The sequence below is a fragment of the Bacillus rossius genome, chromosome 5 (assembly GCF_032445375.1).
Source record: "Bacillus rossius redtenbacheri isolate Brsri chromosome 5, Brsri_v3, whole genome shotgun sequence".
Lineage (NCBI taxonomy): Eukaryota > Metazoa > Arthropoda > Insecta > Phasmatodea > Bacillidae > Bacillus > Bacillus rossius.
This window is the reverse complement of record NC_086333.1, coordinates 15,678,684-15,705,389: the sequence shown is the minus strand read 5'-3', so window position 1 is coordinate 15,705,389 and position 26,706 is coordinate 15,678,684. Positions and strand designations below refer to the sequence as shown.

The window sequence follows — 26,706 nt, the reverse complement described above, 5'->3', positions numbered from 1 at the left end:
GCTTGATAAAAATCAACTGATCATTTTTTTAAAAATAGTAGGATCTTTAATATTTTTTGTGTAAAAACTTACCAGACTACACTAAAAGCTGACATTTACTTCAAGAAAACATAGAAGCTGAAATAAGCTTGTAGCAAACAACATTTGTGATGGCACAATATGGCCTCCCAATTCAACAGCTGTTAACTAGGGCTGCCAACATGAAATAAAAGCTACAGAATACAATTGCACTTGCTATTTTAGATAAACAAACAATTTTTTAACGTAGTCTACTATATAGAAATTTAATACTCATTAGTTTAAGCAAAATATATTATAAATATAGTTTTTCCCAGTTTCTGTCCCTATTCACCCTCTTGTCCCCATTCACCCCAGGTTACGGTATTAAAAATTATTTCCAGTACAGACAGACTTCTAATCATTGATAGAAGTCTGTCTGTACGTCTATTTTATGTTAGATCGGTGGTCGATTTGACGCTCCAAAAAGAAGAGAGCAGAATTCAGCATTGTCAATGCTGAATGCATGTGTTGCACAATCAACAGCCTAAAATGTGACACTAGCGTCCAATTACCAATACCAGTATGGGCAATTATCTCGCTTAACAAACAGATATAACATTACGTGTAAACAAAATTGACTTGACCCACTAACGTATAAAGAATGTTCAACGGCCAAGTCACACAACATTAACTATAATAATAAAGAAATCGCAGTAAGGAATCTTAGACTTGGCGCGACTTTGTCTAGATTTAATTCCTTTTTAGAGATAAACAAGCATCTCCATCGAGACTTGGCCAATTTTTTTACAGGATGTTTTTGGTGGGATATTATTTACAATAGGAATGACAATATTTAGAAATTATTTATAAGTAGTAAATTATAATGTTTACCAATATTTTCTTTAAAATGGTAATAAATCATATACCACAGCTAGGGTAATGTTAGCACTATAAAATCGGCTAAAGTTTCAATTTTTTTAGGCTATCGTACACGAAAGGTGTGCATACTTAGCTAGGGTGTATCTAGGAGATAATACTTATACCCCTACATATTAGTTACTAGTTTTCAAAGAAGAATAAGTGTAACGTAATTTCATAATTCTGAATATATACTACTCTATATTATATTAACTGATCAATGCCTAGTCATCACTTGGATAATGTGTGGTGCACTTAGGTCAACAAGTACATTACTATTAATTTGCTGTAGACTGTTTAAACATGCTCCTAATAACATTATGTAGGTTATGTTATTGTTTACATACACACGCCAACATACATTTAATATTACAAATGATTTATGAGAATAATTTAGTTGTTACCTATAACTTCGGAATAGTTCTTATTGAGGCCAATTCTTCAGTCAGTTCACATATTGAACAGCAAGACAAATTACTTAAAAAAAAAAAAAAGCTAAAATGTGTAGATCTTGTTCTTGTTGAAAAACCGTCTAATTTCGTGTATTGTGAACTGAATTCGCAAATCAAACGCTAACGCAACAAAGGCTTTAGTGCCTTAAGTCCATATACTTCAATAAAATTGCGATAAACATAAATACTTAAGTAGGTGCATTACTCTTCACCTATACGTAGGAAGTAGACTGACCTCAACCATCAGTTGACAAAAAAAAAAGTCATTTACGACACCACGCGACTCATCGACGTGTTAAAATGATTTCACAACATGTTATACATATTATATAGCTGAACATTTCCTCTTAACGTGAGGCTACAACATTAATTTAAATTTATATCAGCTGACTGAACAACGATTTAAATATCATTACTCTTTTTAGCATCTTGAAAATATGTTATTCTTTTCATGTGATAGGCATTTTATATTCACGTAATTGTGTAATGTAATACTTGCCTATAACTTTGTTCCAAGCAGTGTCGCATACTTCGTAGCAATTCTCCTTTGTAATCTGTGTAAATAAAAGTGGTCCAGGAAAACTAAAAAAGAGTTTCTGAGTAATATTTTCCATATTTTCTAATAATTGATGCTGTTCTGCATATAATTTAATCTGCCAGCTAAAAACGTCTTCTTCGAGATGCTTTTTATCGACATTGTCTTCTAGTGGCTTCTGACATTAGCTTGGCTTGGACAAGTTGTTCTACCTCTACACACGATAACAGACCTTCAGGTTCTTGATTTTCGACATATTTGGGTAGATTAAGAGAGTTTATCACCACGGACATATACAGACAAAGTGTTTAATGTGGAGATAAATCAGTGGATTCATGAACAGTATGATTCATGACACATTCTACATATATTAATTTATCATGCCGGGCTTGCCGTTGTTGGTGACATACAGTAAGTAAACGTTACCAAGAGATTTTATCAGTAGTATATAATAGTATGTCCGGACACAGGGTTCAGGGCGCTGTGCCGGTGCCGACCTCTGGCGTCACAAAGGCCATCTGGGTGTCAAATTTCCTCAATATTCCTATAAATTTACCTATTTTTATCGCTCGAAGCATTGCAAAGGTTGGCGAGATTACACTGGTCAGGGTGGCCAACCTTGATTCTCGAAGGGTTCTGAAAGGGTTCTGAATCAGGGAGACCCAATAAATAGCAGTGAACCAGTCTCTTGAGTAGGCCAGTGTGAGTATTTTTCACCTAATACTCATACCAAGCAGTCACTGGTCCCAAATATATAATAGTTATAAAGGTAATACTAAAATAACCTCACAGGTAAAGAAATAGAAAAGTTACTGCTTTTCTGGTAAGCAAACAAAATGTATATTCTATAGGGGATTTTAACCTTGGGACAAAAAGCCTAGTCTACCATCGCATTAACAAATGTGATATGGAACCAATCCGACTATCATCATGGTGGCTACCTCTAGCATAAATGGAAGAAGCAGAGAAGTTCCTTGCAGGTATGATAGAGGGCGGTGTAATAGAACTGCCAGCGAGCCCTTGGGTTTCTTCAGTAGTTTTAGTAGCTAAGAAGAATGGCCGACTGAGGTTCTGTGTGAACTACCGGAATCTGAATGACATCACCAAAAAGGACAGCTAACCTCTCCCACATATCGATGACAGACTTGATACACTCTCTGGCACCAGATGGTTCTCTACACTAGACCTGAAGAATAGTTACTGGTAAGTGGAGATACAGCCTAAGGATAAAGAGAAAACTGCTTTCTCAACAGGGAGTGGGCTGTTCCAGTTCACCATGTTACCATTTGGGTTATGTAATTTTCATTCAACTTTTGATAGATTGATGAAAAATGTGCTGTATGACTTGACTTGGAAAACATGCCTTGTATACTTGAATGGTATTATTGTAGTGGGAAATATAGTGAAGGAACATTTGCGAATTTTAAAGGATGTGTTCGACCAGCTTCACCATGCACAACTTAAGTGCTAAGAAGTGCTTGTTGTCCCAGCATTAGGTAACACTCATTTGACATATTTTATCGCAGAATGGAGTGCAAACAGATCCTGAGACGATCGAGTATTTTAAGGATTGGCTTAAACCTAAGAAAAATCATTATATAAGTAGTTTCTTGGGATTCTGTGCCTACTATAGGTGATTTGTTCCTGGATTCTCAGAAGTCGCAAAACAGTGCATAAGCTGACCGAGGACAAATTACAATTTCTATGGACCTCAACATTTGAAACTGCCTTTCATGTACTCAAGAAATCCCTGTGTACTAGCCCCATACTTGCTTACCCCATCAACATGAAGAGTATATACTCGACACAGATGCAAGCGGAGATGGATTAAGTGATGTGCCTTTCCAGGCCCAAGATGGATATGAATGAGTAATATCATATTATAGCAAGGATTTATCCTGAATGCAACTATTGTGCCACAAGAAGAGAATTCCTGCTGAAGTGAAGTATCTGCAACATTTCCAATAATATTTATATGGGAGAAAATTCCTTTTAGTCACTGACCATGCCACAATTAAGTAGCTGTTGCAAGAATCAAGAGGGACTACTTACTCGGTGGATTGAACACAAAAAGCAGTATGATTGTCGAAGAATACAGAAGAGGCCGAATTCACAGCAGTGCCGACGCTCTCTCCTGAAGACCTTGCAAGGTAGTTTGCAACAATTGCAAGAGTTCAAAGAAAAATGAGGCAATCGAGAAGTTCGGCAAACAACCATAACAAACTGTGAAGATAAATAGCATAATGCCAGCTTGGTATGGGAACAGCACCAATATCCTGACCTGGGACCATTATTATCTGACTAGAAAATGGTGCGGGACCTTCACCATGGTATGAAATATCCAGTGACCAAAAGGCTGTGAAAGCTAACTGGGCACAGTATGATTATTACTAAAGGATGGTGAACGGGCTGCTTATGAGGGCATGAGAGAGTCCAAATGGAAAAATAGTTACCATGCAACTACTCTTTCCAAAGAGTCTAGTAGCATATGTGTTAAAGGAAATCGATGATGGTATCTCTGGCGGTCACCTAGGGGTAAACAAAACTCTAGCCCAGATCCATTAACGCTATTATTAATGAAGTTTTGATAGAATGTGGAGGCTTGATGTTGATGATGCGAAGTATGCTCGTCTAAAAAAGGGCCACAATACCGGAGTCATGGGAAAATGAGGGCCTACAATGTGGGTGCTCACTTTGAGAGGATAGCCACAGACATTGCTAGACCATTTAACTATATTAGTAATGGTATTTGGTATATTCTAGTAGAAATGGATTATTTCAGTAAGTGGCCAGAGGTTTATGCACTTCCTAACTAAGAAGCCACTACCATTGCAGATGCATTAGTCAACAACTTCTTTTGCAAATTTGGGGTTCTAATGGAGCTCCACTCAGACTAAGGCTTCAATTTCGAGTCGAAAGGGTTTCAGGAGGTGTGTCTGGGAATAAATAAAACCTGGACTACAGCCTTACACTCTCAGTCCGATGGCATGGTTGTGAGGATCAACATAACTCTTGAGGAACAACTTGCAAAGATTGTAGCTCACCATAAACTGGATTGGGGTAAACATATCCAGTTTTTCCTGATGGCTTATAGGTCGGTCATTCTGTCATCCATGACTCCACTGGACAGACCTCTGCTAGTATTGTGTTTGGACATTACTTGAGGTTGCCCTGTGACATCAAGTGCGGCCATCCTCGCCAAGAGCTGACCAGCATCACTGACTATGTCAATCGTCTGGAGGAGTGTATTATGCTAATACATGTTCAAGCTCGAAAGAACCTCCGATTAGCGACAAACCAAATGAAGACAAGGTATGACCTGAAGGCTATCAGGAAGGTGATTTGGTCTGGCCGTACAACCCCCAGCGAAGGAAGGGTAGGTGCCCTAAGCTTCGAGTGGCATTGGGAGGCACATATGAAATGCTGAAACGGATAAAAGATGTGGTTATTCGCACCCAGAGGGGAAAGAGAGGACAAATGAGCATGGTACATTTGGACAGATTAAGAGAATATGCTAGAAGAGATGTGTTACCTGTTGGGGAGGGGGCAAGGGGGCGTGGCTCGCGAGGTGAACTGATGGCCTCGCATTGCCACTGACGCCCCGCATGCGTACCTTCGGGGGATTATACCAGCCTGGCCTCACCACACCGCTGCCCCCACGCCCTCCTTCCTTGGCGCGGTTATCTATCCCTTGGTGGTCGGGAAATTCCGCATAGAGTGGCATGAATTATTTCTATTATTTGGGATGCTTCAGCATGGGTTGACGCGAAACGTCACATCTACTTCAGTCGGTCCCAGAAAGACTGCCAATGGTATAAAAGTCGCGACGCTGGTGTCCCCAGCAGTTCCGAGAGTTTGTACAGGCGAGTTGAGTGAAGTGCGAGTTGGGCGAGGAGGACGAGAGACCCCTGGGCGAGCGGCGGGATGGGCCCGTGCGAGTGCATACCAAGAATGTATGTGTGGACAGGTGGACAGGTAAGTAGTACAGGGAAAACCACTGTTGAGCCTAGCTCCAGTGAGTAGTGTCATCTGTGGACCTTACAGATATATAGTGATTAATGAACAATTTTTTTTTAGTGCGAGTGATTTGTGAAAAAACATAAAGTGTAGGGATTTTTTTAGTCATGCAAATTTTAATAGTAAATAAAACTATATAAAATTAATTGGGCTATTCCTTACGAATCTGTTTTCTCCACTCGTAACATTTCTTGGCTTATATGCTTGCAGTTGTTACTGTATGTAGTAATCTTAAACTTTAGCAAGTGTTTGTATTAAATTGGTAGACTTAATAACAATGGCATTTTTATTCAGTCAGACCATTCTCATATATTCCATCACTTTCCTAAATAAGGTTGATTAATAAACTCTTTGAAATGTAATGGAAACATCTGAATTTTTATAATGGTATTTAATCTTTAATTACCTCTTTTCACCAGTGGAAGATCGAACCAACGACCGGAACCGATTAAACCAATCAGCATAAATTATTTTATTTATAAAATTTTACTGATTTTTTTGTGTGGATAATTTAGGATTTTTTTTAATGGTTGTAAATACAACAAAGGCATGACATTATACTAGTTGGAGTAACATATATTCGTTGGTGAAGGTGTTTGGTAACTGTCTGCTTGTGGCGACCAGGAGGAAGGATTGTTAAAAAATGGCTCATCGTTTTTGACCCGCGAACTCCGTATTGAATGCCTTGAGTGCCTTTATATTACATAATATATATAAATTCAATAAAAAAATTATAAAAATTTTTTTTCGATAATTTATTTAAAATTGATTGTTTTCAAAATGGCTGCAAAAATGTTGGACATGACATTATTCAATATGGCTGAATATTCTAGAATCTAGGATAGCAGATTTCTAAATGGCGGAATGTTCTATAAGATGACAGCCATGATGTTATCCAATATGGCGGCCAGGATCAAGGACAATTGTTAGGTCAAGAGTCAAGGTCAAGGTCATCCAGAATTGTGATCGTGACGTCATAATTCAAAATTGCGGATGACCTGACACCAACACTTTGCTACTTTACTGCCACGGGATGCCCTATTATATAGCTAATACTCATGTCATTGAGTACTTATTAGTACTGTTACGATTATGATGTGGGGAGAACTGGGTTCGTAAGGGATTGCCGAATTACATTTTCCACCCTTTTATTAATTAATAATATTTACATTAATAATAAAAACTTGTGCTTATCAATGTTCGATCAGAAATCACTAGCACTTAAAATGTTTACTCTCAAGTCACTCAATGTATGTCAAGTTCCACAGTTCGCACTCCTCACTGGAACTAGGTTCAACAGTGGTTCGCCCCTTACCTCGCGCCTGTCCGCACACACAGTCTCTCACCCTCTTCGCTGATGTCGCTCTTCCCTTCGCTCGCAGAACTCTCAACTCCGGAACTGTCGCGGCACTCACGCGGCACTCTGCCGACACTCCGCCGACACTCCGCCGACACTCCGCCGACACTCGTCGCGGAACTCCCCTGGAGGCCGGTGTCGCTGCTGAAGTACCTGAGGTGCGTCCTTCTGGATCCGACGAGAGCGGCTGTGCCAAGTCGCGTCATCCCGGGCCGAACCGACGCCCCAAACATGGAGAATATAGTCGCTTGTTTACGCGGCGAGCCGCGGAGTTCCCCAAGACCGCTCAGTGACAGATAACAGCGCCGAGGCAGGACGATGCGGGGGCGAGGAAGGGTGGAGGGGGTGGCGACGACCCTTTGTAATCTGGTCAGGCACGTGTGGCATGCCTTACGTCAGTGGATGGCGCGTGACGTCAGTGGCCACGCGGGGCCGCCAGACAGCTCCGGACCCAGCATCGCGGTCTGGACTCTCGCGTTTACATTAACTACAATTATTCATGTAGAAGTTTTTTTTTTTACCTTTTTGTCCCTTGCATTATTTTATTATGTATTTGAAATTATTTGTCCAGAGATTTGCATAGCATTTGTGAAATGGCTTGATTAATGGAGGTGTAGATTTAAAAGGCATTGTGCAATTGTATTCGTATTTCACTTGTCATACAAATTTTAATATTTTATTTTAATATAAGGTGTGTAGTTTAATATACATAAATATAATTTTCACTTCAAATTTGAACAAGGTGGAAATAGCACTTCTCTATTTTAACTGTAGTTTCTTCATCAGAATTTTTCCTTGTAGTCATTTGGTAATATATTGTTTTAGGCTATATTCAGTCACAACAATCTTATTGTATTTTTCTGATGCTTTTGCGTTCTTAATTAATTTTATTGTGTCAAGCGTTTCAAATATTGTATTTCTCTTGTTACAAACAACGATGTATGGTATTTGTGATGATGATTTATTTAAAGTAATCTTTGGAATTTAATATATTTTTGCTATTTACGTATCTAGTAATTTACTTTACCTATAAATGTGATTGTTTACTTTTACCTTGCAGTTCTTCAGCTCAAAATGTGTTTAAATTTTTAAGGTTTTTTTTTCTTCAAGTGAACTCGCTAGGGAGCTAATGTGAATTTAACTGTTTTGTTGATTGGTCTATTTGGTGGTATTTTTTTTATCAGCCCCAGCGATTACAATGTATTATTTCTTAAATAGTTTTTTTGGGAATTTATTTTTGAGACAAGATATCGCGAACAGACACTGACGTGAAATATAATAACATTATAAAACTAACAAACACATTTTATAATTTTATTCAATTTATTATTTTTGGCATATCTTTAGAAATCTTTTGTTCGGTTGTGCCTCCCTTTCCTGGAATTAAATCATGATAGCTATGGTGACATTTATCTTTCAAATTTTCACAAAAAAAAAAAAGATAGTTTGTACTTGTATTTATTATATTATATGCATTTTCATTATGATAGATAAAAACTACAGACTAATTTATTATATGAGTGACAAAATATATTAATGTATTTTTTTAACTTCCATAATGCAAAAATAACATTTATTCTTTGTTTTGCATGCAAGTGATTTATGAGCATATGATCGTAACGATGTAATGTAGACAATTAAAAAAAGAACTGGTTTAAATATTATTTATAAAATTATTCTTAAATTTTTGAGAAGTATGGAATAGTAGGACATCCGGAAAAAGGAGCCAGGGAGAGGTGCTGAGGTGCCGACGACCATCTTGGATTTTGACGTCACGGCGTCCATCTTGTATTACCTTGACCTTGACCTCGACCTCTAACACCATTTTAGATCCGCCATCTTGTTTTCCGTCAATTTAAATTCCGCTATTTTTTACAAGAAATTTCCACCATTTTGTATTATGATGTAACTGTTGAAATTTTCTTTATGGCTGCCATCTTGAAAATCCGTAACTATTAACGTTATAGCTGGACCAATTTTATTATTAATAAAAATAATTAATTAATTAAATTTTAATAACTTGTGTTCTGTCATTTTTATAATCGTGCGTCATATTGAAACTCCGCAAAAATTATAAAGAAAATTTAAAAGTTGTAAAAAACATAATAAAATTTTAATAAAAAAGGACGTAAAATCAAGGAGCCCTCGGCTAGAACCAGGCGAGGGAAAAAAAGAATGGTGATGGATCCTTCCTCCCCAGAAGCCACCGACAGACTGACCTTCCACCATTAATGCCAAGGTATATATATTACCAGCTTGTATGATGTTATGGTGGCCATCTTAATTACGTCTGTTGGAGGCTGCCATCTTGGATCCGACAGACTGTTTTTGTCTGCTAGAGGGCAATGCTACCAATTGAGTTTCATTTTTACCCATTAGAGTGCAGGAATCATTTATTGCCTGGGCGCCCCCGCCCTCTTATCGGTCTTCTTGGCCACCATCTTCGAAATTTGTTAATATTTAGCTAGAGTTTTGGGGGAAATTCCCAAAATCGTCAAAAAACCTTATCAAAATAATCATTAGTAAAATCAATTTGCAACCTTGGTTTGGCCCATGGACAACGAAAAAAGACAATTTAATTAAAATGTCAACTGGGATGACTTTGTCTACCCTGGGTTGACTTTGTCCCACTACTTGGGAAAAAATTTACCTGATGCTATGTCCTTTACCAGTACGAAGAACAAGATGGCAATCATGGATTCCACTAGGTAGAGTTGGTAGTATGAATAAAAAAATAATGGGCGATTGCAATGTTTACGCAGTTGGTAGGTACTACTGCAGTTATGTTATTGTTTATGTTTTGGTGTTAATATCAGTGGAAAACTTTATATTGCAGCAGATGGTTAAAATTTATTGAGAAAACTGGTAAGTTGTTAATTTTATTCCGTAATATCTCTACTTTAAGAAAATACATAGAAAGTAGGTGTTTTCATTCTTTTATAAAATACAGTTTTGGAAATATCAAACAATAGCATTTTTGCCTGCAGTCAGGGGTGACTTTGTCTCAAACAGATACCTAGTCAGAATGTTTCATTTAAACAAATTGTAAATGACTTGTTTTTATGGGTAGGCAGCACATTTTTTAGGTTATGTTAGGTGGCACATATCTACCTTACTAAGTGTACCAGTACTACATGTAGATGTTTTTATTGTCTGTTCACAGTGACTTTGTAGCTATGGCGCGCAAGTATTGTCATGTAGTGGGTGGCCGGCCCTATAAAAATTATGACAAAAAAACATTAGACAGAGCCATAGATGATGTTGTACAGAAGAGATTGAGCAAACGGACAGCATCAAAAAAGTATGGCATTCCTATAACGACACTAAAAAACAAACTGAAGAATGTTCACACCAAGACACCAGGTGGTCAAAGAGTTTTTAATGAACTGGAGGAACAGTCATTTGTTGACCATCTAATAAAGTTGTCAGAGTTTGGTTTTCCAGTCGATGAAAGTGATTTTCGATGGACTGTGAGAAATTATCTACAGCGTAAAGGTGTGACAGTGAAAAAATTTAAAGATAACACACCAGGCTATGACTGGGTCAAAAGGTTTCTGCGGGATCATCCTGAATTGTCTGTGAGGTTTTCACAAAATATCAAGAAAGTTAGAGCAGGTGTGTCAGCAGAAACCATCACGTCATATATCGATCATCTGAGTAAGGAGATTGAGGGGATCCCTCCCAGCCATATATTTAACTATGACGAAACCAATGTGTCAGATAATCCTGGAAACAAGCGTGTAATTTGTAAACGGGGAGCCAAATATGTAGATCGCATATGTAACCACAGCAAATCATCAACGTCTTTGATGTTATGCGGCAATGCAGAAGGAAAACTGTTGCCGCTCTATGTGGTGTTCAAAGCTGACCACATGTGATCTTCATGGATCGTGAATGGTCCACCAGGAGCCAGATACAACCGCACAAAAAGTGGGTGGTTTTATGCTATTGTGTTTGAGGACTGGTTTTGTAGTCTGTTTCTCCCTAGCGTGCGTCATTTACAAGGAGACATTGCTCTCATTGGAGACAACCTTTCCTCTCATATTAGCACACAAGTGTTGCAAATTCGCCAGGAAAAAAGAATCAATTTCATTTGTCTGCCGCCTAATGCAACCCACTTGCTCCAGCCGTTGTATGTAAGTTTCTATGCACCAATGAAAAGAGCTTGGCGATCACTTTTATCGTCTTGGCGTGACTCTGCAGAAGGGTCAAAATTCACAAATATCCCAAAGGATAAACTGCCTAGTCTCCTGAAGTCATTGATGGAGCAGATTGAACAGAACAAAGAAGAAAATTTAGTTTCAGGATTCAGGAAATGTGGCATTATCCCTGTTGACAAAGATGTAATATTGGCACGGTTACCAAATGAAGAGGCAAATTCTTCTCTCATTGGAGAAGCTTTCATGGCATCACTTACTGCTCATAGGAACAAGGTGATTGGTGGTGATGCACCTAAGCAGAAAAGGAAGAAACTAAATGTTCCTGCAGGAAGAAGCATCAGTGTAGGGGATGTTGGCCAGTCATCAGTAAGTGAACCACCTAAACTGAAGACATGCAAACAGAATCAAGGACAGAAGACCCCAACAGTTCATGAAGAATCATCTTCAGACATTGATGGGAATCATGAGGATATTGTCGTCAATGATTCAGATAGCAATCTAGAGACATTTTCCAACTCAGGTGATGACTCCGTAATCATTTATAACCGCGAATCTCTGAAATCTGTGTGCAGCATCAACGATTTTGTCATTGTTACATACAACAACTCACAATATCCAGGAAAGATTGTTGACATCACTGAAGCTGGTCCAACAGTAGATTGCATGGAGCAGGGGAAGAATTACTGGCATTGGCCTCAGAAGCGTGACATCTTGACGTATGAATGGGAGCATATTGTGAAGAAAATCGAACCTCCAAGACAGGTTTCTGTCAAAAGAAACACACTGTTTGTAGTTCCGGAGTTGAGTGAATATGTTTAATAATAAATTATATTAATTTTGTTTTGTTTATATGTTCAATAATATTCTTCTTTTGTTAATGTGTTCAATCTTTTTTTTTAAATTAGAAATAAATTTTGTTCATATAAAGAAGCTAATTGTGTTGTGTTTCTCCCTTCCCCCCTCCCCTCCATATCCCAATCAAACTCTCAATTTTCAATCCGACAACCATCACAACACTCAAAAAAGGCTTTTGTGCTTCCAAGCAGTGTAAAAATAAGGGTGAGATTGTCCCACTCGTCATTCTATTTGTATATTCAAGCAAAATCATGCCCTGAGACAAAGTCACCCCATGTTGAGGTGAGATTGTCCCAATTTTTTACAAATTATTTTAAAAGGTGAGGAAATTTTTTATGTTTTTCATTGTGATGTCAAATTGTTCATTGGAATCTCTTCTATTACATAAAAAATATATTAATGTAATAACTTTTAGCTATTCGTTGATTTATGCAGTTTATCAGACAAAGGCAGTGAAAAACGAGCCAAAGTCACCCCAGCTGACGCCAAAAAAATTATGGGACGAGAAATAAAACAACAAAATTACAAATACATTTGTTCGTATAAAATTTACACTACTACAAGTACAAAAAAAATTACTATCATCTTTAGCAATTTTAGATATTTGCATCTGCTACCCATGAATTAAAGCGAGGTGCGAAGCACCAACACTTGTCATAGGATCCACCATTTCTTCGTTTGAGAATATTCTTCACCAAGTACGTATCGGGATAAATTGTAGGCTGAATAACTCTTTGGCATAGAGGCCACGACGAACAGGTTTTCAGTCCAAATCTTCGAGGTAGTAGGTTCTAGGCTCAGATTCACGAACGTGAGTCACACTGAAATGTTCAGGATTCCAATTCACAGTGAAACCTTTCTCGAAGACGCCTTTCTGCTTGGAGATTCTCACAATATCGCCGAAATGAGCTCTACACTTTTGTAGATCTTTCTTCTTCTTTATATTGGAAAACACTGTTTGAAGGAATGATAATCCTTTACATTTTTAGGCTCCAGTTTCGTGGTACTATGCACAGTGGAATTGTATTCGCTTACAAGTTTCGGGCTGAAACCAAGCCATTTGTAATTTCCATCAGCCGTGAACTGTCGCCACATCTTGGTGTGCAAAGTAATGTTAAACCTTTGGACAACTACTGAATGCAGTGTAGTGTTTGATGCCATACTTCTTCATCAAAGCCTTGAAGGCCACTTTGTAGAATTCTTTGCCGACATACATTTGCAGATGAGACAGTACACGTTCATTGCGCAAAATACTGGCCATGGCATTGGCTACATCGGTTGCAGTGTTCTATTTCACAGGTCTGGCCCAAGCGAACATGCTATACACAATTACACATAGATGACCGTCAACATGTACTTGAAACCTTTATTCAATCGAGTATATAGTATCATCTCAACAATGTCCACCTGGAATAAATCATCAAGTTCACTCATTATGAATTTTCGCCGAAGGTATATCCATCTTGCAGGAGCGTGAAGTCCGCGAACGATCCCGGTTCGACTCATTGTATGTAGCCACCTTTCCTCAGTTCTTCGAGTTTGGAGACTATTTAGTTGATGTGCGAATAGTTTCCTGCACTAAGAGAAGCATGTAGGAGTCTTAACTTGTCGACTAATTTGTTATGGTCGTCCAAAAACACATAATCAAAGTACTGGCCACTTTCCAGATGTTTTTTTAACTTTCACCATTTACTGCTAGTCACAAGAGAGATTAGCGAGAATTTCGGTTTTTTCTTGATCTTTATCTTTATGTATGACACTTTCTGTATTATTATCGCTAAATTGTGCATTCGTTATCTCTATCAGTTTCTTTTGATCTTGTAAATCTTCGTAGGAATACTGTATATGCTCCCTGCGGAACAGCAATATGTACAGACCCATAGTCCCGTTTGTTTTTAAATCTTCTATGCACACGATATTTCCTGGAAAAAGTATATTTCTTTAGAACCAAAGAACCAATTTTTATGTTTTCTGTACACGCCATAGATTGTATCACTATTCCGACTCGTAAAAGATCTCAGGTATGGCCGGACCATTTCATTAATTTGTGTTCTCGTTTCCGTAATTATTCTTGTGCATGAACTCTGTACTTGTAAAGTCCTCTACTTCTTAATATGGTTCATATTTCCTCTTCTTTACAGTTGGCATCTCATTATCATTTTCTGTCTCCACGGTGATGGTTCCTTATTCCTAACTTTTAAGTTCGACGAGACGACTAGAGATTGGTATAAATATCTATTCATTATCCTTTTTACATGCAAGTCTGGCTTTTCTATAGCAAGTATTAATTTTAAATGAACAGATTGTATCGCACAATGAAGGTTACTGATCAAGTCCGAGATTGTACTGACTGAAAACATATTGCAAGTGTTCCTTTTATACTTTTTTATTCGTCCGCAGAAACTTCTTTCTTATGTTTGGCAAGATCAGATTTTGTTGTCAAGTGAGTAAGTGATGCATTCAGACTACTTTAGAAATGTTCAAATCGTCGCATCTTTGTGCGTTGGATACTTAGATCAGGTAGCGAATCCAAGAATCCGAGGCTTCCACACGCTGGTAGATGGCTAGTAGGTACGCCAGTATATCGTTTTTACAATTTAAACTTTTTGAGCCAGTAGTGAAATGTATTTCCAGATATCGGCGTCGTGAGACTTGATAACAGTATACAGTTCGGTAGTGCGACTACTACGATGGATTGTAAAAATGCTATAACTCATGTTTGACGATAAACCGATCGAAACCTTGTCTGTACCCGTCCTTATATAGAGATCTGTCCTTGACTATATAAAGGAAGCCATTTTCATTCCAGCAAAAGTACATGTCTTTTAATTTCAGAAATGCCATGTCAGTATTTACATGATCGTAGTAAGCATGATGTAAGTTAAATTCGTCCATGCGAAAAAGTACGATGACATTTTTAGTGTCACGAATCAGATCCTTCGGCATTCGACTATACGTCTGGCATAGTTTAAAGCAGTCTGCTTTGGCGTGTCAGCCCATGGAAAAGTAGGCCCTACTCATAAATTATTACTTTCTTCTCACAGACGACGTTGTCGAAAAAAAACATGAAATTAGCTCTTGTTTCTCTAGGAAGCAGCACATCTGTATTATTGGTAAAAAAAAAAATTATCCAGGCCATCCACCGATCGTAGAATCGTAGCCAGGCGCTGGTACTTTGGTTTTTACAACGTCTTGAAATAGAGGTACACATTATCGAACCAAAGACCCTTTGGTTCTTCCAGTAGACTTAGTAAAACCCAAGTTTTCCCGCACTTGAACAGGCCTGCCATTATGCATTGTATGGTAGAAGGCAATAACGAGCCATGCCGCGATTCGCTCACACTTGCTTCATCATCTTGTGTAATGCGCACGGGCAAACATACTTCTTGCTTGACCACTTGCATTGTACTGGTGAAATTGTATAAAAGCAAACACATTTACACTTTTGGCTCAGTTGTGCTTAGTGATTCGAAGAGGTAAGATCAGGTGCAGGTCTTGTGAACTTTCTGATAAGCAATCTGCCTTTAGAGATACACATTTCAGGTGGCAGATTCTGTGGTTCAGGAAATAAACTGGCCAGAAACTAGCTCGCGTGAAGTAGACATTAATTCTCTCGGCGAGAAGTGAAAGTAGCACGATATTGCTAATTCCTTCAGCAAGGATCTGGAATGAAGACACCGAGCTGACAATATATTGGCACAGAAAGCCGAAGATATAAGTAAATCGTCTAATGCAGGACTTGGAGAGAAAATAGTGGCGTGGAGTGTATTCAAAATCATAAAGACCAATACTAAATTAGGAATGGGTGCTCTCTAATACAGGACCCTCAAGACCAAGCGCAAGACTGGAGCAGGCGTGAAAACAGCCAAGAAAAATAAGACAGACTCTCGACTTAAAGATTACAGGTGGATTTCTACCGCTACGTTTACATACATTGGGTGATCTCGGTCATCCCATCGGTGTTACGAGTGGTATAGTGCGGGCAGTCAACACCTCGAAGAACGAGCGCATCCAGTTAAAGGAAGTACAAAGACACAATGCCCGCATGGAAGCCATTTCCATCATTAAAAAATATGGCGCAGGAATCTACTTGCAGCCTTACAAAGTAGGTTGAGACATAAGAAAGTAACAAGTGAAAAAAATCATAAGTTCTTTGCCGAAATATATGCTCAACAAAATAGATTTAATCAGGAAGTTCGTAAACTGAAAATACCACATTTCAGCGGAGTGTTTAAGTGAGATAATTAACCTAGCAAATCAAAGACACGTGATTGTGCCATTATTAATTTAAATGCATTGACTGGCCATGGCACGCACTGGGTACCATACATAAAGTCTGGAAAAAAGGCCGAGTACTACGACTGTTTTGGAAATTTGAGACATCGGCCAGAACCTAGACAGTACCTGAGCTGTACCACTGCATATTTCTACAATTACGAAACCAAACAGTTGCTAACAAAATAAACTGTGCTCACTTGTTTCTTGGATTGTTAACTAATAAATTAAGCTAAGAAAATATTATTTGCTTAATAATAACTGCACATTAATGAAAGTAGGTCAGTCATGTCGATAAAAAGTTGAGAGGTCACACTTCGGAGATGCGGGCAGTTTATTTCCCGCCTTTGGATTTATATGGTGAATGGTGTATAGGACTCGCGTAATTTCAAACATAAAATGCCATACCGAATAACGACGGAAATAACCGCAATAATAGCTTCCTGATAAGTGATAGGACAACTCAAGAAATACAGTTACCTATTGATTCTTACGAAATCGATTACATTAGAAATTACATCAGGGAAAGGTTACCTCAGGATGTAGACTTTCAACTGCGTGGAAATCCAAACACTCAAAAAAGTATTCTAACATGCAGTGAAAATGTCGATTTTACGAAACTTGAGACCATATGTATAATGCTGGGATTCAAGCAAAAGATTGCGATGCAGGGAAAACATACCAATATATGCGTGCAGTTAAAATATTGCTTGTCAATGTCATACGAATAAACTGCAATTTGGCAAAAGGAACGTAACTCAACGAAAGACTAAACAAAATGCTACACGAGTTTTCGCCAATGGGCCCACCAGTATTTAAACTGGTCGAAGTGCCGCCAAGTATCATTTACATTCCATTCGTAGTGAAGTGTGCACACGAAGTCATCGTCAGAATCGTTGACCAGCGAAGACGCTTAGCGAATTTTCGAAACGAAGAAATTACACTTCGTCTGCACTTGAAGCAATGGGCATAAAGTATATGATTCCGAGCAGTTATATTAGTAATTGCATTGGTTTGAAAAAGACCAGTTCTCTACCAGATGTCGGTGCATTAACACCTGACAATGGAAAGTTTCTTCTCAGAATAGGAAAAGTGCCAAATAAATATGGAAGAAAAAATCCACATCATTATTTTTGATGACATCCTTACTAAAATGGAACTGCACGAGTACCAGCCTTTACTGCTTAGGATTTACACATTAAATTCTGAAGAGCGCATCGCTGTATGGCATCAAGATATCTGTACTTTAACTTCACAGTCATTTCTGTGTATAAGAAGTACGCTGACAAATACAGAAAGCACGCATCCAACAATGACGACAATATCCTGTAATGGTATTGACGTGTCTCAGCAACAGCATCCAGTGCTGGGGTGGCTTGAGGTGGGGTGTGACGTCCTCAGTCGTCACTTTATCAGCTCCCATAGTCGGCAGTCCGCCGTGCAGAGAGGGGCTGCGGCTGGTCCTCTTGCTGGGCAGGGATCAAGGAAGAGGAGGGAGGGAAAGGCCCTAGAGCGTAATCCCCGAAAGGCCGCTCCAGGGGAAGGGGGATGCTAGAGCGAAATCCCGAAGGCCGCTCTAGCGAAGGATTCCAGAGCGTAATCCCGAAGGTCGCTCCCAAGTAAGGAGAGAGAGAGAGAGGGAGAGAGGGAGAGAGGGAGAGAGGGAGAGAGGGAGAGAGGGAGAGAGGGAGATAGGAGAACAGAAAGCAGAAAACAGAACACCAGATTGTTATTTACTGCTGTATTTCCCCAGATTTCACTGAGGTAAGGATCTCTGACTGGTACAGTACAAGCCAAGCTTATATACAAGTCGGTTACATTATCATTACAGTCAATATGTATGGATTTAGCCTTTGCAGCATGTCTATAAGATGTCACTGACTGTCCTGATCATATGCTAATTTCTGACTCTCGGGATGCTCCCAACACGAGTGGAAGCCCGCTCCTTCCCTGAGTAATGACACAATGAATCCCACTTATTTACATTCTGCAGCAGGCGCCATCTATTGGCGCCGGGTGCATCACCATCTTACAGGATAACTAACTTAGGCATAGAGATTAGGTAAAAAGTACCCTGCGGTGTCGGAGCAGCCATGTTTGTTTCAGGGATGAGCATGTAGCACTCACACAAGGGGGCCGAGGCCAAATGCAGGACACAACAGTATTCTTCACCTAATCGAATGCATTACATATGTACTCAATGGTGTCGAGGTAGACCAGACGAGATATGTAGGAATAACATCTGCTATGAAAAATTACCTTTCGCTCACGCCAAACTAACTCTCTGCTGCAAAGATGTCCAGTTGGGCTCTCGAGGATGAATTTTCCTATTTATGCCGAATGAAGTTTCGATGTTTGTGTTTCTCTGTCCACGCTTCTTGGATTCTCTGAAGACCACAAGCATAACATCATTAATTCGAAACAAGAGCTTGTACTGCTTCTATTTAACACGCACATTAATTAGTTATTACTACAGAAAACCCACAGAATGTATCGCTAACACTACAGTCTATCAAATGGATGCTGCCTCACATCCAAGTGAGCACAATCGAACGTATCAAGATGCAGAAGAACGTTGAAAATGGCAAGAATATTGATTTACCATTCTAGTCCTGGAGCCTGGAAACTTATCCTGGCTTACTTCAAAGTTAGTGTATCAATTTGATAGCAAAGTACAGTTTCGCTATGGAAAAACCAAGATACATCATCATCGGGCTTCAGACTTAAAAACAGCTCAAATCAGGAGTGAGATGCTCCGTAATCGATAACTGTCAAATATGTAATGTAAAAGATTTTTACACAGCGAAAACTACCCGTATGTGGATATGAACATGGACATTGAAACTGGAAGGTTACTTCTTGCATATCAAATACATGCCAAGTTTCAGGAAGCATACTATGTTCGCTCACAGTCACCGATATTGAGTCCCGACAGTTTCAAGAACAAGGCTCCGTTAATGATGTATGACATTTCCAATCAGGGCGATCGAATAAATTTAAATATCATCGACTGTAAGATCGCGATATAGACGTGTGGAAATATTCCACTAAACACCTATGATTTTTGTCTGATACTTTACGATTGGCTTGCATCTTACAATTACCGAAACAAAATTATGAAAATTCTGTATTAATACTTTTGTGTTTAAGAAATCAATTTAGTCGTGAACGAGAATTGCTAGCGGTAAGATGTACTGCAACGTGTAGGGTTCTTAGAGCAGAAACGGATTTGTGCTGAAGTAAATTGCCGTAATGTACGAGGTTGATGGCAGGATTCTAACCCGCACCTTCCTGCCTCCGTATACTTAGAAAATACTCGATGAAAAAATTAAGCGCTTAAACGATTGGCTATGCAAATAATTCCATGGCCTGAAGTGGGACGAAGGTAAGATTCCCTACCACCAATTCAAAAATACTCTAGATAATTTTGCTACTACAGAATCCACGTGGCATCATTTATGACGTAGGAACTGAGTAGAAGAAATAGTTGAGCAATTTGTGTGAAGTACCAACTGGAATTGTAGACCTGCAGACCGACTATGGGTGGCCTTCACTGCACAAGCTTAGTGTAATGTATGGCGAGCAGCCACACGTCAAGTTAAAACAAGTATGTGACTGTAAAAATTTGCAGCTAATTTGGAAATGATTTTTTGGATGCCAAAAGACTTGTCTGAGCCTGCATATATAAAAGGCATGCAACAGTTCATGCCTTCAGTTGTCCGACCTGCAAGTATATGTATTTTGTTTCATCCTGCTGCGAGTGTAAAACCTAGCTTCAGCAGTATCGAGTTCAGCTACTGGGATGCTGGATATCTGCTCAAATATACATGGAAACCTGTGATAGAGGTGCTCAGCACGGGCGGTTTTGGCACTTTCCTGTGTCCTACGAACCGACTCAGCAGCTACTAGAATGCTGCGAACTTGGAAACTGTGCCGTCTATAACATGAGACCGCACACGATCCTTCCAGCCACCATCGAAGAGGTAGTCGCCTCGACTGCATGTGCAACACCAAACATGGAGTGTTGTTACATGTTGTTACCTGCGATTCATTTACGCAGATGTCGAAACGACTTGCGTCTCGTCGTAGTTTAGTCAGTGATCCTGTCTAAGGCCCGGTCCACACGAACGGGCAGTGTGCGGGACGGGAGCCGCGCGGCGCCCGCACGGTTTGTTACGGACAGTAAAATAGGTAGAGCAGCCCACACAGGGCGGGCACTGCGCGGCAGCGGCGCGGCAGCCGTGCGGCTGTAGCTGCCACACGCACTGCCCATAGCGCGACGGGCACCACGCAGCAGCCGCAACTTTGTTACGGGCTGTTGTGAGATACAGAGTCGTCCACACGAGCGGTCGCGCCAGTCTTGCGGGGGAACCGTCTTGTGTGTGCTGTCAAGTTAGTAAGAATTGGTTTCCACCATGAATGATACTGACGTAGAAAAGGTTGATGTTGAAGTGTATACAGACCAGAAACTGGAATTCCGAGTGGAGGTTTTGCGTTTACTCCAAAAAATTAGACGGGCAACATTGCAACCAGGTCAAATAATTTATTCCCTAAATACAGCTCCTATGCAGCCACTGCAAAGTACTTCCGCACACCCAAACCACATTTCTGCTTTTCAGACACCACTTACAAGTGTGTACCACCCACCTCCAACACCTATGTATGGACAGCTCCAGGTAAAAAGTGCAAAACCTATGTATACCCAGCATCTGTCACAAATACAAGGAAGCCAAAACATCGAGCTTACAGAAAATCGGCTTTTCACTTCATGTCGTTCCATCGTGTCACCATCTGACACCGAACGAACTGTCTGCATTCTCGGATGACTCTTAATGTGCATACCATAAATAAACACTTTGAATATCAAGTTTCATATTTATTATCTTTCATTTTTATTGTACGTGAATAGCTGTGCAAAAGAATTTTTTCAGACTTAAGGACATATTTGTTTTCCAGTGCGTACTGTACATAACAATATTAATAGAATTGTATGAATACACCTACAATACAAGTATATTTTGTTATCTTTCTCATATTTAAAACAAACCTGTATTGTCTAAGAAAGTTATTGCGATATGTAAATGGCCTTGTCAACTTATTTAGTACAAGTTAGTACAAGAAAAAGGAAACACACTTACCTAAGCGTTAAAGCCATCATTTCCATTGTAGGTATCTTGCTTTTGCAAGGAATAATTCACAGTCTCATGCAGTTCATGAAAGCTTGCAGACGACATTCGGAAGTAATTAAAAAATTTCATTTCCTCTTCTTGCAATAAAAAGTTCCCTGTAACCTTGCAATAAAAAGTTCCTTGTAACAAACGACTGCTCACTTTGGGATTTACCCAATACTTAGGATTCGACTTTCTTCTTTTTAACATCTGAATACCTACGTACAAAAGTACTGCACTTTGGCGTGCATCCATTGCATCTAATGACTGAACTCCAAAATGGTAATGCCCGCAGACATCAGCCGCATTCCCCACCCGCACACTGACCGCTCGTGTGGACTGCACACCGCAACTGCTGCGCGGGCGCCGCGCGGCTCCCGTCCCGCACACTGCCCGTTCGTGCGGACCGGGCCTAAACAAGCACCGACGCAAAGCAAGTCGCAGCCGTGGTCGCAGATGTCGTCCATGTCTCACTGAAGCAGTCGTCGCCGAAGAAGATGATCAGACGGATACCTGTGTTTCTGAGACCAAGACCCGCGAACCAGTTGGAAACGAATCGATGAGACGTTTCCCAGAGTCGATGAGGCAGTCAGTGCCGTTTTAAAAACTTTCCTTATTAAAATGCTTAATGCCTTAACGTAAAATGTATTTGTGTTTTTTTTTTAATAAATTTGTGAAACTTGAACTTTGTGTGAATTATTTCTAAAATTTTAAGGTACATACATTTTAAAATAATTAAAAAATATTAAAGAAAGTAGCTGTTTTGACTCATGTAGTTACCAGCAACCACGAGTATATAAGTGGAGGTCAGACGGTAGGGTCCCCAGTTCGCTTGTGGCATTGGTGCAGTGAGCAACGAATTTATACAGTACATTAACTGAAATTTATTTGCTGTTCCAATACCGAGCTTGATGGATAGTTTAACAACCACGGCGAAGACCTCGATGGCAGCGGCATCGATGGCGTCAGAGATCTCGATGGCAGCGGCGTCGGCAACAATGCAGATCTCGATGGCATCTGTAATACCAGCTGCAGAGGAGAAATAGACAGGTGCTGTTCAATCGGTTGAAGTTTCACCAGCAACCTAGGAGACATTAAAGGACGACAAACGTGTATCGGACCTCTGCGAAAACTGTAATGCATTATTTACTACAACTTCAAATGCCCGTCGACATGATAGAAGTGGATGTCCAAACTATGCATAAAGAATACTGTTTCAGTATAGCAAATGCAATAAACTAATTGGTCGACTGGATAACTTAAAACAGCATTACGAAATCTTTACAGGTTCTGTTAAGTGCAAGCAAGAACCTGTTTACAAATACTGATCTAGAACCTTTATGCTAGCACAGCATGCTAGATGTCATGAGAACTGGAACTGCCAATTGAACATTTCGTTAAGTTCGTCACGACTCTTTGTCAGTCCATTTTAAAAAAATATTGTAAATATACAAACTGAAATTAGATTGGTTACAAAGTGTCACATGCATGTTTCAAATAAATATATATAACTAGCTTGCATTGGATGTGACAGGTTGTCTTTGTGTGTAGAAGAGTGAGGACAGACATTCCTGGCAGTTACTCAACAGTGTTAATTAACACTCTGACCTGAAAGCTGAAACGATCAAGACCTCGGTGGCATCTTTACCATCTTTAACGGAGAATACGATGACATATGTACCATCGGCAATTGGTGGTTCCTCAGCCCAGACTGACCTATCATCTACAACAGCAATTTCTACTCCTTCATCAACTTTGGGGACCCTGACTGCAGCAACGTCGACGGCAACACTTATACCGATGACAACAGCTAGAGAGATTCCGATGGCAATGGCGCTGACAAATCCAGAGATCTCTATAGAAGGTGCACCAACATCACCGACAGCACCAGAGGTGACTATAATGTGTGCATTGTCTTCAGCAGCAGTGAAATCAAAAACCAAGGAGGCAACAACTGACGGTGTTCCATCACCGAACTGTACGTACCGTGACACAATCAAAATCTTGAAAATTCGTGATTATGTAATACACAATTGTTATAATAACTCCTAATGCATTAAATATCAGTACAAAAATGTGTTGCAGTCAGTTTATACAATACGTACAGTAAATTGAAAGGACACATCAGGAATTGCGCATTCATCAGAATCAAGCTCTATCTTCTGTGGCAAGACATTTGTATGTATAAAACCCGCAAGGCATCATGAAATATATCACTGTACTTTTAACGAAACTGATAACTATGTGCTGCGTGGAAAATGTGGTACTCAACTGTCATGTGGAAACTACCCTGAAAATACATGCCAGGACATGTAAAGGACTTGCTTAATACTTTAAGACTGTATAAATCGAGAAAAGCTTGTAATTTATTTCTTTGTACTTCTAGTAGTATTTAATTTATTTAATTTTTTTATTTGTAATTATATTGTTTTATTTCTTGGAAGCATCATTTTTTGGTAATTTTAATTAAATTATCAATTTTCGTCACCCAGGGGTCAAACCACGGACGAATATCGATTTAATAAATCATTATTTTAGTAAGTGAATTTTTGATGAAATTTGGAATTTTCCCCGAATTTCAAGCCAAATATATACGAATTTCCAAGATGATGGCCAAGATGGCCAACAATATGGCGGGCCACTATTCCTGCACTCTATCAGGCAAAATTTAAACTAATGTGGCGGCAGTGCTCTTTAGCAGACGAAAACCATGTCGGATCCAAGATGGCAGCCCCCAGAAGACGAAATAATATGGCTGCCATTACATCATAACAGCTGGCGATATATCTACCATGGTATTAGTGGTGGGAGGTCACTTTGCTGGTGGCTTTCATGGAGGAAGGATTCATGGCCATTTTTTTTGCCCTCGCCAGGTTAGAACCGAGAACTCCATGTTTGTAAAACTTATTATTAAAATTTTATTAATTAATTTTTTTAATTTCTAAAATTTTAAATTTTTTATAATAATTACGAATAATCAAGATGGTGGACATTTTTCAAAATGACAGAAATTTTTATTAAAATTTCATTGATTACTTTTATTATTCGTTTTAAAAAATTGTCGTTAAAATCGTATAACAATTACGGATTTTCAAAATGCCGGCTACAATGGAAATTGCAATTGGGACATCATAATTCAAAATGGAGGAAAACAAAATTGTGGAATTAAAATGACGGAAATAAGAAGGTGGATCCAATATGGCGGCTGGAGTCAAGGTCCAGATCATGGTCAAGGTTAAGGTCATCCAAGGTGGCCACCGTGATGTCAGAATCCAAGATGGTGGGCGGGCCCTCAGAACCTCTCCCTGGCTTCTGTTTCGGGGTGCCCTTTTATATAGGTATTCATGGACTCTATTAAATAATATTTGATTCTAATAATATATATTTAAACTAGCTTCTTGATTTTTTAAGTCTAATACATTAAATTATTTGAATTTAACTATCATCCATTTATTGAAAGTAAGAACTACGTATAACTATGTTTATAACTTAAAGAAATCACTTTATATATTAACAATTTTTAGCTTATAAAGCGACTATTTGTTGATCTTTAACTTTTTATAATTTTTGTAACAAACTAATGGAATACTTCGGTAAATACACATTACGGATATTTAGAAGATTTATATTTATTTTTTGTAATTTGGCTGTAAGAAACATATTTAGAAATAAGTCATAATTTTATGCTAATACAAGCCTTTCGTCCATCAGAAAAAAAAGGCTTACTTAAAACATTGTGCGCGTAGGAATTTATATATTGTCGAATAGATAGATGCATATTGGGTCCATGCTGGTGCTTTATGTTTTCTGAGATGGACGAGTACTCCGCGATCTCAATATCCCTTCATTGAGTGATCCTATCGCAGCTGTCTTTGAAAACAACAGATTTTTTTTGGTGTATTCATTGTTTACGGGCGTGTTTCAGGAGCTGGGAACAGATAACCCAGGCTTTGTGATTGATAACGACTTCAGCCATCGTAATCCAGAAGAAAAAGTAAAAAGTCACGATAAGCCTGCGGCCAAAAGTATTTCCAGCGACAATGATGCAGAGGTAAATAAATTATTTATTCGTAAGAGGTTTTTTTAACGTTAATACCTACAGTGGATAACCAATTTATTCATAAATGAAATAATTTCGTTTGGAAAATAAAATTTATTATGTCAACACTCATGCATCTAACCTTGCCATGTAGCATTTTATTAAGCCTCATGTGTACCACTGGCACATTTATAAAACAAGGCTTTTTTTTTTCATTCTTCAAGGGTATTGATCCAATTTTTAAAAAAATACAATTTTGAGTGGAAATATTAATAATTACAAAAACATATTTGTCTGAAAAATATGGCCCATAAACATTTATATCATGGTCATAGTGCTATCAAAATGGATTATTTTTAGCATATATCTAGCTGTTGTGTTTGTACTTAGCCTAATTATTAAACTTATTGAAATGACAACAGAAAAAAACAATCGCAAATGGGGCTAAATAAAAACAACCGGTTAGTAAATAGCGCTGGTGCACCTCAGTACATGACAAGTCCGTCTTTCTATGTAAATTCTTTGTCTGCCCTTTTTTTAGTTCATTTTACTTTACAGATTATTTCCTCTATTTGACTTCTAAGAATCAGAGTAAAAGAAGTAGAAAGAAATACAATTCACAATTGCATAAATATGCACTCGCATACTTACTTGAGCATATACATTCTTGCTCACTCGCATACTCCCGAACATGGATACTATCATGCATTCATTCTTATACTCTCACTAACTGTACACTATCCTGTACGTTGATATGTTTGCAACTTGTTTTGGTTTTTTCGGATATTTGTGAACCCTATATATTTTATATCCTCTATTTCTGAAGTTTCACAAGTAGTGGTCACGCACCCATATTATTGTATTTTTTATTTTATTTTTTAGTATATTGAGTATGCTACTTGGTCATAAAATGGGGCCTTCTGAGAAAAT

The 26,706-nt window shown here is 38.8% G+C and overlaps 1 protein-coding gene across 5 annotated transcripts in view; it reads left to right on the top strand.

Moving 5' to 3' along the window:
• Positions 1–26,706, top strand: part of LOC134531609 (sodium-dependent nutrient amino acid transporter 1-like) — a 357,424-nt gene that overhangs the window by 142,714 nt on the left and 188,004 nt on the right. For all 5 annotated transcript variants that reach the window (XM_063367357.1, XM_063367354.1, XM_063367356.1 and 2 more), the window contains exon 3: positions 25,663–25,788. In XM_063367357.1, coding sequence (XP_063223427.1) covers positions 25,663–25,788 — 126 coding nt within the window. The remainder of the gene's footprint in view (positions 1–25,662; positions 25,789–26,706) is intronic.